Raw genomic sequence first — 16,655 nt, 5'->3', positions numbered from 1 at the left:
AGAGCAGCTCCTAAAAAGCCATTACAAACCAGCAAACAGATATTTGAAGCTGCTGATGCCTCTGGAGTCACTCAAACCTCAAGGTGTAGGATCCTTCAAAGGCTTGCTGGGGTGCATAAACCTACTATTCGGCCCCCCCTAACCAGTGCTCACAAGCAGAAACGGTTGCAGTGGGCCCAGACATACATGAAGACTAATTTTCAAGCAGACTTGTTAACTGATGAGTGTCGAGCAACCCTAGATGGTCCAGATGGATGAAGTAGTGGATGGTTTGTGGGTGGCCACCATGTCCCAACAAGGCTGTGACGTCAGCAAGGAGGTGCAGGAGTTGTTTTTTCGGTTGGAATCATGAGGAAAATCTGGTAGGCCCCTTTAGGGTTCCTGAAGGTGTGAAAATGACCTCTGCAAAGTATACAGAGGTTCTGACTGACCACTTTCTTCCATGGTACAAAAAGCATTAATGTGCCTTCAGGAGCAAAATCATCTTCATGCATGACAATGCACCATCTCATGCTGCCAAGAATACCTCTGTGTCATTGGCTGATCTGGGGATAAAAGGAGATAAACTCAGGGTGTGGCCACCATCTTCCCCTGACCTCAACCCTATACAGAATCTTTGGAGTATCCTCAAGCAAAAGATCTATGGAGGTGGGAGGCAGTTCACATCAAAACAGCAGCTCTGGGAGGCTATTCTGATATCATGCAAAGAAATTCAAGCAGAAACTCTTCAAAAACTCACGAGTTCAATGGATGCAAGAATTGTGAAGGTGATATCAAAGAAGGGTTCCTATGTTAACATGTAACTTGGCCTGTTAGGATGTTTTGGATTTAAATAGCTTTATATTTCAGTGAATGTAACCTCCTAATGCTGCAAATTCCACAAGTGAGCATTTTCAGTTCTTTAAAACATATAAAATGTTTAGAAACTCCACTGTGCCTAATACTGTGCTTAATAATTTGGAACAGTGCATTTTGAGATTTTTTTTATTTTGAAGATTATATTATCATTCAGAGGTTTTTTTCAATAACATTCGATGTATACTCTACCGGGTGATGATTTTTATTAGACTGACTGTCATTTGCACCGACCATTTAGGAAAATCAGAGAAAAATATAATTTGCATATTTATTTGGAACATGGTGCATTGTTGTCTGCAGGTCCTTAATGCCTTGTTCAAACATCTGTTTTTCATGTCTGTACTATATCTGTGTTTTCAAATAACTATTATATGGTTTGACAATACTTTTTGTCCATCATAGAGACAAGTCATACAAGTTTATGGTTCCATGAAAATCATGGAAATCCCACAGATGTCTATTTTTAACATTGCAATGAGTAGGATTAAGGTAGCATATTTTTATGATATACAAGAAAATTAGTAATGTAACAACTGTCAAATACAGTTGAAAATTGGATCCGGAACACTAATGAAAATCTATCCTTTTTCACATACTGTATGAGGAAAAAAAACATCTGATTGAGGACTGAATAGAATGCGAATTACTATTATTGCATGCATTCTGTTCATAAAAAGCTTATAAAGACACTAAATGGATGATACTGAATTTTCTTTTATTTGGTCCAATATTATAATGCTCCTTCAAAGTATAATGCTATGTAAGAGGAACTTATTAGCTATGCATTTTACAATAAAAAAGCTAAAACATATCAAGCATATAATGCATTTTTGGCACTACTGAAATTAAAAAAAGTTTTATGGTGCTCCTTCTTTGCTTATATACAAGTGTATCTTAATAAATTAGAATATCAACAAAAAGTTAATTTATTTCAGTAATTCAATACAAAAAGGGAAACACATTATATAGTCATGACACACAGAGTGATCAATTTCAAGTGTTTATTTCTGTTAATGTTCATGATTATGGCTTGAAAAAATGTCAAAAAATTAGAATAATAAAGACAAAACACCTGCAAAGGCTTCCTAAGCATTTAAAATGGCCCCGTAGTCTGGTTATGTAGGCAACACAATCATGTGGAAGACTGCTGACTTGACAAATGTCCAGAAGGCAGTCATTGAGACATTCCACAAGGAGAGTAAGCCCCAAAATGTCATTGCTAAAGAAGCTGGCTGTTAGAGTGCTGTATCCAAGAATATTAATTGAAAGTTGAGTGGAAAGAAAAAGTGTTGTAGAAGAAAGAGCACAAGCAACTGGGATAACCACAGTGTTACGGTTGCTGCGAGCACTGGAGACTAAGTCCAGATTTCTTACTACTGCACATGTGCGAGCGCTGGAGACTAAGTCCAGATTTCTTGCTACTGCACATGTGCGAGCGCTGGAGACTAAGTCCAGATTTCTTGCTACTGCACATGTGCGAGCGCCGGAGACTAAGTCCTATCTTGGAGCCATTGCACATGTGCGGGTGACATCATCGCTGACACGAGGTCACATGTCTCTGACACCTTCTATGCCGATTGGTCGCTGGTCATGTGCTTGTGATGCCTTGCTCGGTGATAGGCCAGCATGACGTCACTCCTGTCGTTCTGGCAGCGGATTGGCTCTGGTGTCCTCCATCTTGGATGAGGCACAGAGTCTATATAAGACCCTGACACACGCCGCATGGCGCTCAGTCCTCTTGGTTCATGCATAAGAGTAGACGCTCTGTGCGCGTTCCTCTAGGCATTCCTCTGTCTATGCTAGGTGAGCGCTACCGGCAGGGTAGCGTTCTTATACCTTACAGCTTCGGCTGCTGTCCGTATCCTTACCTCTTAGGGGAGCGGACATAGGCAGGTGCCTGAGGCACATGGTCTGGCTGGGCCTTGTGGTTCGACTCGTAGGTGGACGTTGCCGCTAGGGTAACGTTCCTTATACTGCGTCTGGCAGTTGTTCGTATCCTCGCACACTAGGGGAGCGAACAGAGGTAGGAGCTTTGTGCGGCTTACGCTGCTGTTCGTCTCTTTTGCACCACTAGAAGAGCGGACCTAGGCAGGTGCCATATCTAGTGGTTCGTGTCCTCGCACACTAGTGGAGCGAACGCAGGTAGGAGCTTTGTGCGGCTTACGCTGCTGTTCGTCTCTTTTGCACCACTAGAAGAGCGGACCTAGGTAGGTGCCATTTCGAACACATTGCCTTTGTCTCTGTGATTATTAACAGAGATCATTCCACACACCCTCCAAGTAAGGGAGGAATTGCTTTACTTACTTATTATATCCTTCTGTGAGTTAACAGAGGTATTGCACTCTGCCATAGTCTGCAGCAGAGTCTTTGCACGGTGGACCCTGACTGTCTGATACTCCTTTAGGTTATCAGACAGCCCCCCGTAACATTAGGACTGAGCCAAGGGTCTGGCAGTTATGGCAGAATATCAGCAGTTACACCGTTACATACAAGTACTTGAGTCACGGCTCAAGAGTATAGAGGATAAACCTCAGACCATGGTGACATCTGCACATGATCCTCGACTTGCTCTGCCAAACAGATATTCTGGCGATGCCAGATCATGTCGTGGTTTCATTAGTCAGTGTCAGATACACCTAGAGGTCAACTCTTCTCGCTTCTCTACGGAGAGGTCCAGAGTAGGCTTTATCATCTCCTTACTTCAGGACAAAGCCTTAGAATGGGCGACTCCCCTATGGGAGCGCTCTGATGTGGTTACTCTGAGACATCAAGACTTTCTTGATGCTCTTAAGGCGGTATTCATGGGTCCGCAGGTTACCCATGATGCGGCTCTGAGACTGTTAGATCTATCTCAGGGTTCGTTATCCACTAGTTCTTATGCCATTGCTTTTAGAACTCTGGTGGCAGAACTAGATTGGCCAGAGAAGGTGTTGATTCCTATCTTCTGGAGAGGGTTGGCAGGCTATGTCAAGGATGCTCTTGCTACTCGTGAGGTCCCTGCTTCTCTGGAGGACTTGATCACAGTAGCAACGAGGATCGATGTACGCCATAAGGAACATAGACTCGAGGTCTCTTCCTCACGCCCTAAGCATCGGGCTATTCCAGTTGTTGAGGGTCCACTACCATCTTCCTCAGCATCTGAAACATTTCCCACTCCTATGGAGTTAGGTCATACGTCTTCCAGACTACGCAAGTCTGGTCCTCCTATATGTTACGTATGTCGTCAGGCTGGGCACTATGCCAACAAGTGTCCTAGTCGTCAGGGAAACTCCCTGGCCTAGTAACCATTAGAGGGGGGTTACTAGAGACGTCTTCTGCACCCTCTAAGTGTTGTATCCCAGGTCAGCTCTCGTTATCTGAGAATACATGGCCTATTATGGCTTTTGTGGATTCCGGAGCTGACGGGACTTTTGTGTCCTCAGGATTTGTAAAGGGACACAATATTCCCTCTATCATGTTAGAGGTGCCTATTCCTGTCCGTGTTGTTAATGGAACTATGTTGTCTGACTCCATTACATTGAGGACAGTTCCCTTGCGCCTTTCCCTGTCTCAGGGTCACATAGAGGAGATTTCTTTTCTTGTTTTGCCTGAGGGTATAGACGACATCCTTCTGGGTCTCCCATGGCTTCGGACTCATGCTCCTCACATTGACTGGGAGTCTGACAGCATTATTAGTTGGGGTTCGAAATGTCAGTCCCGATGTCTTCCCTTACCACCTAAGGTCATTGCGGTTGCATCTACTGATCTCTCTCCCATACCTACACCCTATCTGGATTTCGCTGACGTGTTCTCCAAACAGGGTGCTGAGGTTCTTCCACCCCATAGGCCGTATGACTGTGCCATAGACCTTATCCCAGGTTCGGTTCCACCTAAAGGCAGGGTTTACCCCCTGTCGATACCTGAGTCGGAGGCCATGTCGACCTATATAAGAGAGAGTTTAGAGAAGGGGTTCATTCGTAAGTCTGTCTCTCCCGCGGGAGCTGGGTTTTTCTTTGTTCGGAAGAGAGAGGGTGATTTGCGTCCCTGCATAGATTACAGGGGTCTCAACGCAATCACAATAAAGAACAAATACCCATTACCTTTAATTTCGGAGCTCTTTGACAGATTGAGAGGAGCTCAAGTTTTTACAAAGTTGGATCTGCGGGGTGCGTATAACTTGGTACGAATTCGAAAGGGTGACGAATGGAAGACCGCTTTTAACACCCGAGACGGTCACTATGAATACCTCGTCATGCCTTTTGGGTTATGTAATGCACCCGCAGTATTTCAGGACTTCGTAAACGATGTGTTCAGGGATTTACTGTTATCCTCAGTAGTGGTGTATCTGGACGACATCCTGATTTTTTCTCCTGATCTGGAGACTCATCGTCAGGATGTCGTTCGTGTCCTTTCCCGTTTAAGGGAGCACTCATTGTTTGCTAAACTCGAGAAATGTGTATTCGAGCAGTCCTCATTGCCTTTTTTGGGTTACATTATCTCACAAGAGGGCCTGGCTATGGATCCTGCGAAGCTCTCTGCTGTCCTGCAATGGTCCGAACCTCATTCCTTGAAGGCGGTGCAACGCTTCTTAGGATTCATAAATTATTACAGGCAGTTCATACCCCATTTTTCTACTTTGGTGGCCCCTTTGGTGGCCTTGACTAAGAAAGGTGCTAATCCCAAAGCCTGGTCTACTGAGACATCTCAGGCTTTTGAGGCAGTAAAAAGACACTTTTCAACTGCTCCCGTTCTTCAAAGACCCGATGAGAGTAAGCCCTTCCTCTTAGAGGTTGATGCCTCTTCAGTGGGTGCTGGTGCGGTCTTGTATCAAAAGAACGGTGCAGGTAGAAAAAGGCCGTGTTTCTTCTTTGCGAAAACCTTTTCACCAGCAGAGAGAAACTATACCATTGGGGATAGGGAACTGCTCGCCTTGAGATTAGCCTTGGAGGAGTGGCGTCACTTGCTGGAAGGAGTGAAACATCCTTTCCAGGTCTATACAGACCATAAGAATCTGACGTACTTACAAACCGCTCAGCGTCTGAATCCTCGCCAAGCCCGCTGGTCCTTGTTTTTCTCCCGCTTTCACTTCTCCATCAACTATCTGTCTGGGAGTAAGAATAACAAGGCAGACGCCCTGTCTCGCTCTATGCTTTCTACCCAGGAGGAGATTGACGAACCTCGTCTTATCCTTCCCTCCAGGGTTTTTCATACGCTCTCCCCTGTGACGTTAGACCAAATCCCACCGGGCAAGACCTTTGTTCCGCCTGATCGACAGAATGATATACTGTCATGGGCCCACACCTCAAAGGTGGGTGGGCATTTTGGTATTAGGCGGACACGAGAGTTACTGGAGAGGTGGTATTGGTGGCCACACTTAGCCAGCCACGTCAAGAGATATGTCGGTTCCTGCTACTCGTGTGCTCGCAACCGTCCATTACGGCAGAGACCGGCTGGACTCTTGCATCCTTTACCAGTGCCAGATAGACCATGGGAGGTGGTAGGCATGGACTTTGTGGGTGATCTTCCATGTTCACAGGGACATAGATTTGTGTGGGTCATTACGGACCATTTCTCCCGGATGGTTCATCTCGTACCGTTATCGAGAATCCCATCTTCCAGGGTACTAGCCAAACTATTCCTCAAGCATGTCTTTAGGCTTCACGGGATGCCAGATCGTATCATTTGTGATAGAGGCCCGCAATTTACTTCCCGTTTCTGGCGAGATCTTTGTAGCCTTCTGCAAATTGAGTTGAATCTCTCTTCGGCATACCATCCGGAGACCAATGGTTTGGTTGAGCGTACCAATCAATCTATGATTATATACCTTCGACACTTTGTTGCTGAGAACCACGATAACTGGTCCTCCCTCCTACCCTGGGCAGAATTTGCCCTTAACAATTCGCTGGCTGAAGCCACTGGGCAGACACCGTTCGTACTCAATAATGGGCAACACCCTAGGGTACCGGTACCGTTTCCCGCTGCTGCACCTCCTCCTCTTGTGGCCGACTGGGCAACTAATGCCAGAGAGGTTTGGGATCGGACTCAAGAGTCGATCCAAGCAGCTAAGGACCGTATGAAGACGGTGTCCGATCGGTTTCGTCGCCCGGCTCCTGTCTTTTCTCCAGGGGACTTTGTGTGGCTCTCTGCAAAACACGTGAGACTTAGAGTGAGCTCTGTCAAATTTGCTCCTCGCTTCCTGGGTCCTTATGAGGTTCTTAGACAGGTAAATCCTGTAGTCTACCAATTGAAGTTACCCGTCCATCTTAAGATTCATGACAAATTCCATGTCTCACTGCTAAAGCCGGCTATTTTACCTCACGCTCGTGAAGTGCACTCTCCTGCCTCTGATTCCTCTCGCTCTAGCTATGAGGTACGAGCCATAGTTGGTTCTAAGATGGTTAGAGGGCGCAGGTTCTTCTTGATAGATTGGGAGGGTTACGGCCCGGAACATCGCTCTTGGGAGCCCGAGGGGGCTGTCCATGCTCCCGACTTAGTTGCCGATTACCTGCGTCGCCGGGAGGGGGGTCCTTGAGGGGGAGGTACTGTTACGGTTGCTGCGAGCACTGGAGACTAAGTCCAGATTTCTTACTACTGCACATGTGCGAGCGCTGGAGACTAAGTCCAGATTTCTTGCTACTGCACATGTGCGAGCGCTGGAGACTAAGTCCAGATTTCTTGCTACTGCACATGTGCGAGCGCCGGAGACTAAGTCCTATCTTGGAGCCATTGCACATGTGCGGGTGACATCATCGCTGACACGAGGTCACATGTCTCTGACACCTTCTATGCCGATTGGTCGCTGGTCATGTGCTTGTGATGCCTTGCTCGGTGATAGGCCAGCATGACGTCACTCCTGTCGTTCTGGCAGCGGATTGGCTCTGGTGTCCTCCATCTTGGATGAGGCACAGAGTCTATATAAGACCCTGACACACGCCGCATGGCGCTCAGTCCTCTTGGTTCATGCATAAGAGTAGACGCTCTGTGCGCGTTCCTCTAGGCATTCCTCTGTCTATGCTAGGTGAGCGCTACCGGCAGGGTAGCGTTCTTATACCTTACAGCTTCGGCTGCTGTCCGTATCCTTACCTCTTAGGGGAGCGGACATAGGCAGGTGCCTGAGGCACATGGTCTGGCTGGGCCTTGTGGTTCGACTCGAAGGTGGACGTTGCCGCTAGGGTAACGTTCCTTATACTGCGTCTGGCAGTTGTTCGTATCCTCGCACACTAGGGGAGCGAACAGAGGTAGGAGCTTTGTGCGGCTTACGCTGCTGTTCGTCTCTTTTGCACCACTAGAAGAGCGGACCTAGGCAGGTGCCATATCTAGTGGTTCGTGTCCTCGCACACTAGTGGAGCGAACGCAGGTAGGAGCTTTGTGCGGCTTACGCTGCTGTTCGTCTCTTTTGCACCACTAGAAGAGCGGACCTAGGTAGGTGCCATTTCGCACACATTGCCTTTGTCTCTGTGATTATTAACAGAGATCATTCCACACACCCTCCAAGTAAGGGAGGAATTGCTTTACTTACTTATTATATCCTTCTGTGAGTTAACAGAGGTATTGCACTCTGCCATAGTCTGCAGCAGAGTCTTTGCACGGTGGACCCTGACTGTCTGATACTCCTTTAGGTTATCAGACAGCCCCCCGTAACACACAGCCTTGAGAGGATTGTTAAGAAAAGACCATTCAAAAATTTGGGGGAGATTCACAAGGTGTGGACTGCTGCTGGAGTAAGTGCTTCAAGGGCCACCACACACAGAGGTATCCAAAGCATGGGCTACAAATGTCGCATTCCTTGTTTCAAGCCACTCATGACCAATAGACAACGCCAGAAGTATCTTACCTGTGCCAAGGAGCAAAAGAAGTGGACTGTTGCTCATAGGTCCAAGGTGTTGTTTTCAGATGAAAGTAAATTTTGCATTTCATTTGGAAATCAGAGTCCCAGAGTCTGGAGGAAGAGTGGAGAGGCCACAATCCAAGCTGCTTGAGGTCTAGTGTGAAGTTTCCGCAATCAGTGATGGTTTGGGGAGCCATGTCATCTGCTGGTGTAGGTCCACTGTGTTTTATCAAGACCAAAGTCAGCGCAGCCATCTGCCATTTAGAGCACTTCATGCTTCCCTCTGCCAACAAGCTTTTTGTAAATGGAATTTTCATTTTCCAGCAGGACTTGTAACCAGTCCACACTGCCAAAAGTACCAATGCCTGGTTTAATTACTACAGTATCACTGTGCTTTATTGGCCAGCAAACTCACCTGACCTAAACCCCATAGAGAATCTATGGGGTATTGTCAAGAGGAAGATGAGAGGCACCAGACCCAACAATGTAAACAAGCTGAAAGCTGTTATCAAAGCAACCTGGGCTTCCATAACACGTCAGCAGTGCCACAAGCTGATCGCCTCCATGCCACACCGCATTGATGCAGTAATTCATTCAAAAGGAGCCCAAACCAAGTATTGAGTGCATTTACTGTACAGACTTTTCAGTAGGCCAACATTTCTGAGTTTAAAATCATTTTTTTAAGTTAGTCTTATATAATATTCTAGTTTTCTGAGATAACAGCTTGTGGGTTTTCATTGGCTGTAAGCCATAATCATCAACATTAACAGAAAAAACACTTTTAAATAGATCGCTCTGTAATGACTCTATATAATATATGTGTTTCACATTTTGTACTGAATTACTGAAATAAATTAACTTTTTGATGATATTCTAAGTTATTGAGATGCACTTGTACAATATATAGATAGATAGAGGGATAGATAGATAGATAGATAGATAGATAGATAGTAAATAGAGAGATAGATACATTTTTTACATTTATAAAAATTGTATGTTCTTCTTGAAATAGTTAGCATGTACTAATATATAAGATTGAAATACAGTTGATGACTTAAGAAAATTTAGTTATAAAATTCTCCATATATGTTATAGTTAATTTTCACTATAGACTATTGCATTATCCATGTATATATAGACATCTGCTTAAAAAGCATTTATGTCACTGAAATATCTAGCTGGAATTGTTGCCTATATTTCTGCTGCTCTTGGTGTTGACTATCACTAAAGCATCCAATTGGCAACGAAATGGATCATGATGTTCTACACAAATAAACACAATTTAGTGCTAATTCCCATAGATGACCATTTGTTTTGCAGGCTTATTTTTGTAATGTGCTTACATAAGGTATTCCAAAAAGACTGAACTCAAGCATTCCTGGTATAGCCCATTTAATATCATTCCAGTTGGCAGCATTATCTCCAAGCCAATGTCCTGAGTATTTGCCTGATCCAGCAAAAGTAGATCGAGAGAAAATGATGCTTCTTTTTCCAGAAAAAACAGCTTCGATGGCTCTGAAAATGAAAAGCCATTATAAAATGTAGCTCACTGAAACTATTGTCTTGATCACATGTATGCTGTAATGATTCTTCTGCTTTAGAGAATGTTACATATTGACAAATACAGTGACATTTCTACTCATATTATTTCTAAAAATAATATACCATGAGGTTCTGGACACTATATCGTGTCAGAAAATCAGAGTGTTGTATTTTCATTTATAGTACATATACACCTCTAGTAAAAGTAAAAGAATTCATTATAGCTAAACTTTTTTTTTCTTATGAAAGTGATTCTTTTTAAAAGTAACCATCTTTACAAATAGTTTAAACATGTAAAAAATTATAAATCTTTTAGATCCTAGGTAAGTCACTTTGAAATGTTCACTGTTGTTTAAACTAACTGTCATGGTGGTACACATGACTGACAGTGGTCCCCTCTATTTCAGGTGTCAAGAAATTGCAGCTCAAGTTTACACACACACTTGCATGGGCTGAATCTGCTTTGATTTTCAGTTAGTTGTGCAGATTCTCCCTGGCATGATGCTTCAAAGGTTAAATAGGTAATTCGAACTTCTTACTCAGGAAGAACAGCCTTATCTCGGCTGTTCTGAGTTTCCCACTCACCTCTACCATACATGCTATCCTCTGAGTTTAGGGAGTTGCCAGGGATAGCTTAGCTATACCTAGCTCTTAGTGTGGACTTTGGAGCTGTGAACAAGGAAGCAGCTTTTGAAGCTGTAGCCGTAGATTTCTGCTTGGACGTTCGTGTGGTGTTTTCCCAACCTTTCATCCCTTTTCAGTTTGCCTCACTTATCCACTTTCTCGACTCCTTCATGCAGTTTTGTGTGCTTTGTATGATTAGTGTTTCTTTTACCACTGTCTGTCTTATCTTCTTTGTGTCTTTAACCTTGAGCAGGACTAGTATGCCCACTGCCCTGTGCACTATACAGGGTAGTGCTCAGGGAAAGACAGAGATAGTAAAGTGATTGCAGCACAAGGTGAAAGAACTCATCTAATGATGAACTCACGGTTGCTTAAAGCAAGTATCAGAGGTTGTTCCTCCTTATCCATCCCTAGTGGCAATATATCCCTTCATCCCATCTTGCCTTGTGCTGACTAGCCCCCTTGGTGGAGTATGACAACCAGGAGTTTCCCTGGAGTGGTACCTATCATCAAAAACGTCCAACCTCACCATCCGAGGCTCACATGAAGACTGAGTAGACGCTTAATCATGCCTCTCTCAGCATAAGCCTGGTTCTTTAAGTAGTGGATTTTTATCACTCTCTCCCCTTCGTCTTGTATCTTGACACTAACTTTGCATAGTTAAAGTGAATATAAGAAACTTTATAACCAGAGAAAATGACTTCCTTTTCCACTTATGAACCACATTTCCATCTGAATCCTGAACTCGCCATTGACCTGAAAAGAACCCAACTTAAACCCATCTTGGTCAAAGCTAGATAGCCTACGAGCATAGTCAAGAGTCAAATTACATCTCCAATTTGATGACATAGAAAGGGCTGGGGGGGATGAGTGAGGAACAGAGTAATATACAGACAGGGTGGCACACATGGGCCAAACAAGTTTTCTGCAAATTATTTAGATTTTCCCAAATTTCCATTTATGGGTGCATTGTTTAGTCCTGCTGTAGAACATCTTCTATGCTACTGTTGTTTCTGTCTATGAAAAATAGGAAAATAAGAGCAATCGTTCTGATGTTGATATGAATGGCTTATGGGAGAAATCATAGCAGCTAGTCTCTGCCCTTTATCTCACAGAGAGCTTAAGATTTATATAGAGACTCCAGAAGAGAAAACAAGTGAAAATTGCAGGATTCAAATCATACAATGGCCAGAGATGATGTTATTCCTCATGTACTGTATACACACAATACAGTATAGTTTGAAAAGTCATCTGAAATGACAGATTTCCTTCTTAGTGACTTCTTGAATTTTATTTACAGAATGCAAACAAGGAGTGGATCTAAGGGAAATTAAAGTGGAGACTCTCCACAGGATGTTCCAGCAAAATGTAGCCATCTGTGGATTTATTTTTTCTGGAATGAATTGTAGTTTTGAATTACATTATTGAATTAAATATGCTTGTTGCATTCAATTATACCTTATCAATTGAAGACTGCTAAATAGATCTCAACTTAACAAGGCAAAGCCACTTAAAGAAGCACTCTCACCATTTTTTTATTCCCTAAACATATCTATGCTTATTAGCTGCCATCTTTCATGGTATCCAGCATCAGTCTGAACTTCCTCTCACTCGCGTAACTGAAATTCAGACTCGCTAGATCACACTGAGGTTAATGTATGAGCAAAAGTTGCTTTTGCATTGCAAGTCTATGAAGTGTTACAAGAGCCTCACATTGTAAGGCCCTCTTCACACATCCGTGTCTCCGGGACATGTGATGTCCATTTTCACATGTACCGGAGGCAATGACACATTTAGACCCATTAAAATCAATGGGTCTGCGCACACATGCGTGTTTTCACATGGACCATGTGTCCATGTGGAGCATATGTATGTCCGTGTTTTTCCCCGGCAGCACGGGTGTAATACAAACCAGACAGATGTGATATCAGTGAGACACGTACCGGAGAAAACCACGTTTCTGTGAAATAAAATGAATTTATATACTCACCTTCTCCATTGCTGCTGATTCTGCTGCTAATGAATAATCACTGCAGCAAGGACTGGAAGCAGCAGCAGTGGGGAAGCAGCAGCAGCAGAAAGACAGCAAGGCCGGAGACCGCAGATCAGAAGACATCAGCACCACGGACAGCAGTACCAGAGACAGGTGAGCATAAAGTTCCTGTTCTCCATGTAGTATCACAGATAGCACACAGAGAACACTCATGTGTCAAAATCACGGCACACGGAGGGCCATATACACCTTTTACATGTCTGTGCAAAACATGTGTAGTTTTTCATGGACGTGTGAAAGAGACCTTAATGTGTTTTGTGGCTCACTAAGAAACCACTATGGGATCTGGTGAGTTGGAATTTCAGTCACGAGTGAGAAGAGAACAGGAGTGGCACTAGATACCAGGGAAGACAGCAATTGGTAAGTATATTGATGCACTTACACTTTATTACATACAGTACAGACCAAAAGTTTGGACACACCTTCTCATTCAAATAGTTTTCTTTATTTTCAGGACTCTCAAAATTGTAGATTCACATTGAAGGCATCCAAACTATGAATGAAAACATGTGGAATGAAATACTTAAGAAAGTGTGAAACAACCGAAAATATGTCATATTCTAGGTTCTTCAAAGTAGCCACCATTTGTTTTCATTACTACTTTGCACACTCTTGGCATTCTCTTGATGAGCTTTAAGAGGTAGTCACCGGAAATGGTTTTGCAACACTCTTGAAGGAGTTCCCAGAGATGCTTAGCACTTGTTGGCCCTTTTGCCTTCACTCTGCGGTCCAACTCACCCCAAACCATCTCGATTGGGTTCAGGTCTGGTGACTGTGGAGACCGGGTCATCTGGCGTAGCATCCCATCACTATCCCTATTAGTCAAATAGCCCTTACACAGCCTGGAGGTGCATTTGGGGTCATTGTCTTGTTGAAAAATAAATGATGGTCCAACTAAACGCAAACAGGATGGAATAGCATTCCTCTGCAATATGCTGTGGTAGGCATGCTGGTTCTGTATGCCTTCAATTTTGAATAAATCCCCAACAGTGTCACCAGCAAAGCACCCCCACACTATCACACCTCCTCCTCCATGCTTCACGGTGGGAACCAGCCATGTAGAGTCCATCCGTTCACCTTTTCTACAAAGACACAGTGGTTGGATTTAAAGATCTCAATTTTGGACTCATCAGACCAAAGCACAGACTTCCACTGGTCTAATGTCAATTCTTTGTGTTCTTTAGCCCAAACAAGTCTCTTCTGCTTATTGCCTGTCCTTAGCAGTGGTTTCCTAGCAGCTATTTTACCATGAAGGCCTGCTGCACAAAGTGTCCTCTTAACAGTTGTTCTAGAGATGAGAAGTTGTGTCCAAACTTTTGGTCTGTACTGTATATTGATACAGGTTTGGAAAATAAAACATTTGTGGGAGTGCTTCTTTAAAGTCAACTTAGGTGTCAAGTTACAGTTTTCTCCATCAGCATATTATGCAGCACTGTGGTATGTGATGCTAAGAAATGCTACAGATTTTTTATCCTTTTTCGCCTACATATTTCAACCATTACACCCATCAAAATGATTATTTTTATGTGATTGTCCAGGATAAGAAAAGATTATAGTATTGCATATTGGTATTAGTAGTATTGCAGTTGTGCCGGACTCTGATACTGGACACAACCCATGGGCAAAGTGTTGTGCTGTTTTTGGAAGAAGTCAGCCTTATTTGTCAACTCCTGCTTAGCCCCATTACCTGGTAAGCACAACCTGGATGTCACCACACTTCACACTTTTGTTAAATACTTACATTCGCTATAAAATTCTTATGCTGGAGCATCTTGTCTTATAAGGCTACATTTTGCTCCTTTCTTTGTCATGTAATATTTAATTGCTTTAAGTTTTTCATAAAGAAAATAATAATAATAAAAGTAATAATAAAACTTACTTTTCTGTAGAAAGAGTCATTGAATATCCATACAGACTGTGTACATCATAATGGGAGCCCCAAGCTTGCTTTGCGTCCATACAGAGTGTCTTCGAATACATTACACGATCGAAAATTGCTTAACAAAAAGACAAATATTTTCTTATACCTTTAGCCACATTTTGTTCATCTAATTCCCAGAAAGATACTTTTCTTAGAACAGTGAATTATAAATGTGCTAGCTCCTTGATACATGACCATGCAGCTTGTACTAAGGCTGTTTAATGAACATCATAGTTCAAAGTGATCAATAAGTCAAGCTGAAGACAAACTCTGCCATTAACCTTTACAACCACTATTAAAATATTTTGGAAGTACTTTCGTGACATGTTAATTAGTGTCTAGCTTATATTTTGTTTATTAGGCATCAAAATAATTATCAAGCAGCAATGGTTTACGAAGATCAGATTGTGCAGCCCTTTTTATACACATTTTTTTCTGATCTAACATCAGACAATTGGAAAACAGAAGAAAAATTGTTATAATATTATACCTATATATTATATAATAAATCCTGTCAACATGGAGCTTGATTTCTTGTCTAGGATCACTCTGCTTAAGTGTACTAATTTTTGGCCAAATTTTTAGTAATTAAGAACTTAGGCCTAGGGCATATTCAAGTAGATGTCAATGTCTTGACTCTCATGAAATAAAATAAAAGCATAACTTGTGAAATACAGGTCTGTCCTTCCTTATTTTTTTTTATTTGGCTTAGCAAATCTTGAGACCAGTGACGTCATAAGTATGGCTTAGAAAAAAAAAAGATTTTGCAATACTCTGTTGATATCATGATGCTGATTGGTGGTGCAGTGCTCTCCTTCAGAGCGCATGCTTGGTTTTGTATTATTTTCCGGTGGACTGGTTGTTTCTGGTCTTGGGCTCTGTGGGAGGGGCCTGTTCATTTGAGCCTTGTTCTAGATTATTGCTCTGCTTTATTTTGGAGATACTGCCACCAGTGATAATTCCTGTGTTGCAGCAGTTGTTGCTGGCTCTCATAAGTGACTGTCTTGATCTTGTCCCGCTACCTCATTCCTTGTACTCTCCGCCTGTTTCCCTGATCCTGACTTGACTCCCAGTCCCCCGGCTTGTATCCTGACCTCGGCTCCGCTCTCTCCCTTTGTACCTGACATGTCTTCCTTACTTTCAGACCCCCGACTTGTATCTTTACCTCTGCACCATTCTCTCCCTTGTACTGACACAAATTTCCGGCTCTTGACTTTTGGATTGTTTGACTACTCCTCCACTAGTGTATCTAGCGACATTTAGTGTTCTAACATCATACTTTTCCTCCACTAGTGTATCTAACAATACCTAGTGTTAGAATTATGAGTGTCTACATGTGGGCACCTAATGGCTGAGATGTCAACTATTGACCACTGGGGGGGTGGAAGCAGTTGATATAATTTTTATATTGGGAAACTTTAGTGCTTGATAAAATCTGTGGAAAAGCAAAGGGGGACACATAGGTCTTATTTTTATATGGGGTCGTAATACCTTACATAGCTGATTTTACATTTTAATACAATTGAAGCAAAGGTATATGAGATGTACTGACCAAATGTATGGCCAAATCATATTTTTAATGCAAATATTTGGCTTACCAAGAACACATTGGCATAGATTTGTTAAGTAAAATTTGCCAGATTTTAATAGGTTTGTAGGGCCATTACTTTCTAGGTAAGAATAATTGGCTTGAGATGTCCCCTGTTGGACCAAATATATGCTGAAAATTTATCGAACCAACTAAGCTATGAAATGGGTGGTATGTAGTCAGTGTGAATAGCATAAAACTTATTATCCAGCATCAACTATTGTAATACATTTGAAGCATTTAGAGAATGTCTTGTCTAAGT

General features: G+C 42.9%; 1 protein-coding gene across 1 annotated transcript in view; it reads right to left on the bottom strand.

The window, feature by feature from the left end:
* Positions 1 to 16,655, bottom strand: part of SI (sucrase-isomaltase) — a 439,774-nt gene that overhangs the window by 332,260 nt on the left and 90,859 nt on the right. Inside the window, exons 15-16 of the mRNA XM_075340661.1 lie at positions 14,764 to 14,881; positions 10,009 to 10,180 (exon numbers count right to left, since the gene is read on the bottom strand). Coding sequence (XP_075196776.1) covers positions 10,009 to 10,180; positions 14,764 to 14,881 — 290 coding nt within the window. The remainder of the gene's footprint in view (positions 1 to 10,008; positions 10,181 to 14,763; positions 14,882 to 16,655) is intronic.

The sequence above is a fragment of the Anomaloglossus baeobatrachus genome, chromosome 3 (assembly GCF_048569485.1).
Source record: "Anomaloglossus baeobatrachus isolate aAnoBae1 chromosome 3, aAnoBae1.hap1, whole genome shotgun sequence".
Classification (NCBI taxonomy): domain Eukaryota; kingdom Metazoa; phylum Chordata; class Amphibia; order Anura; family Aromobatidae; genus Anomaloglossus; species Anomaloglossus baeobatrachus.
The sequence above is the reverse complement of the archived record's forward strand: the minus strand, read 5'-3'. Positions and strand labels throughout refer to the sequence as shown.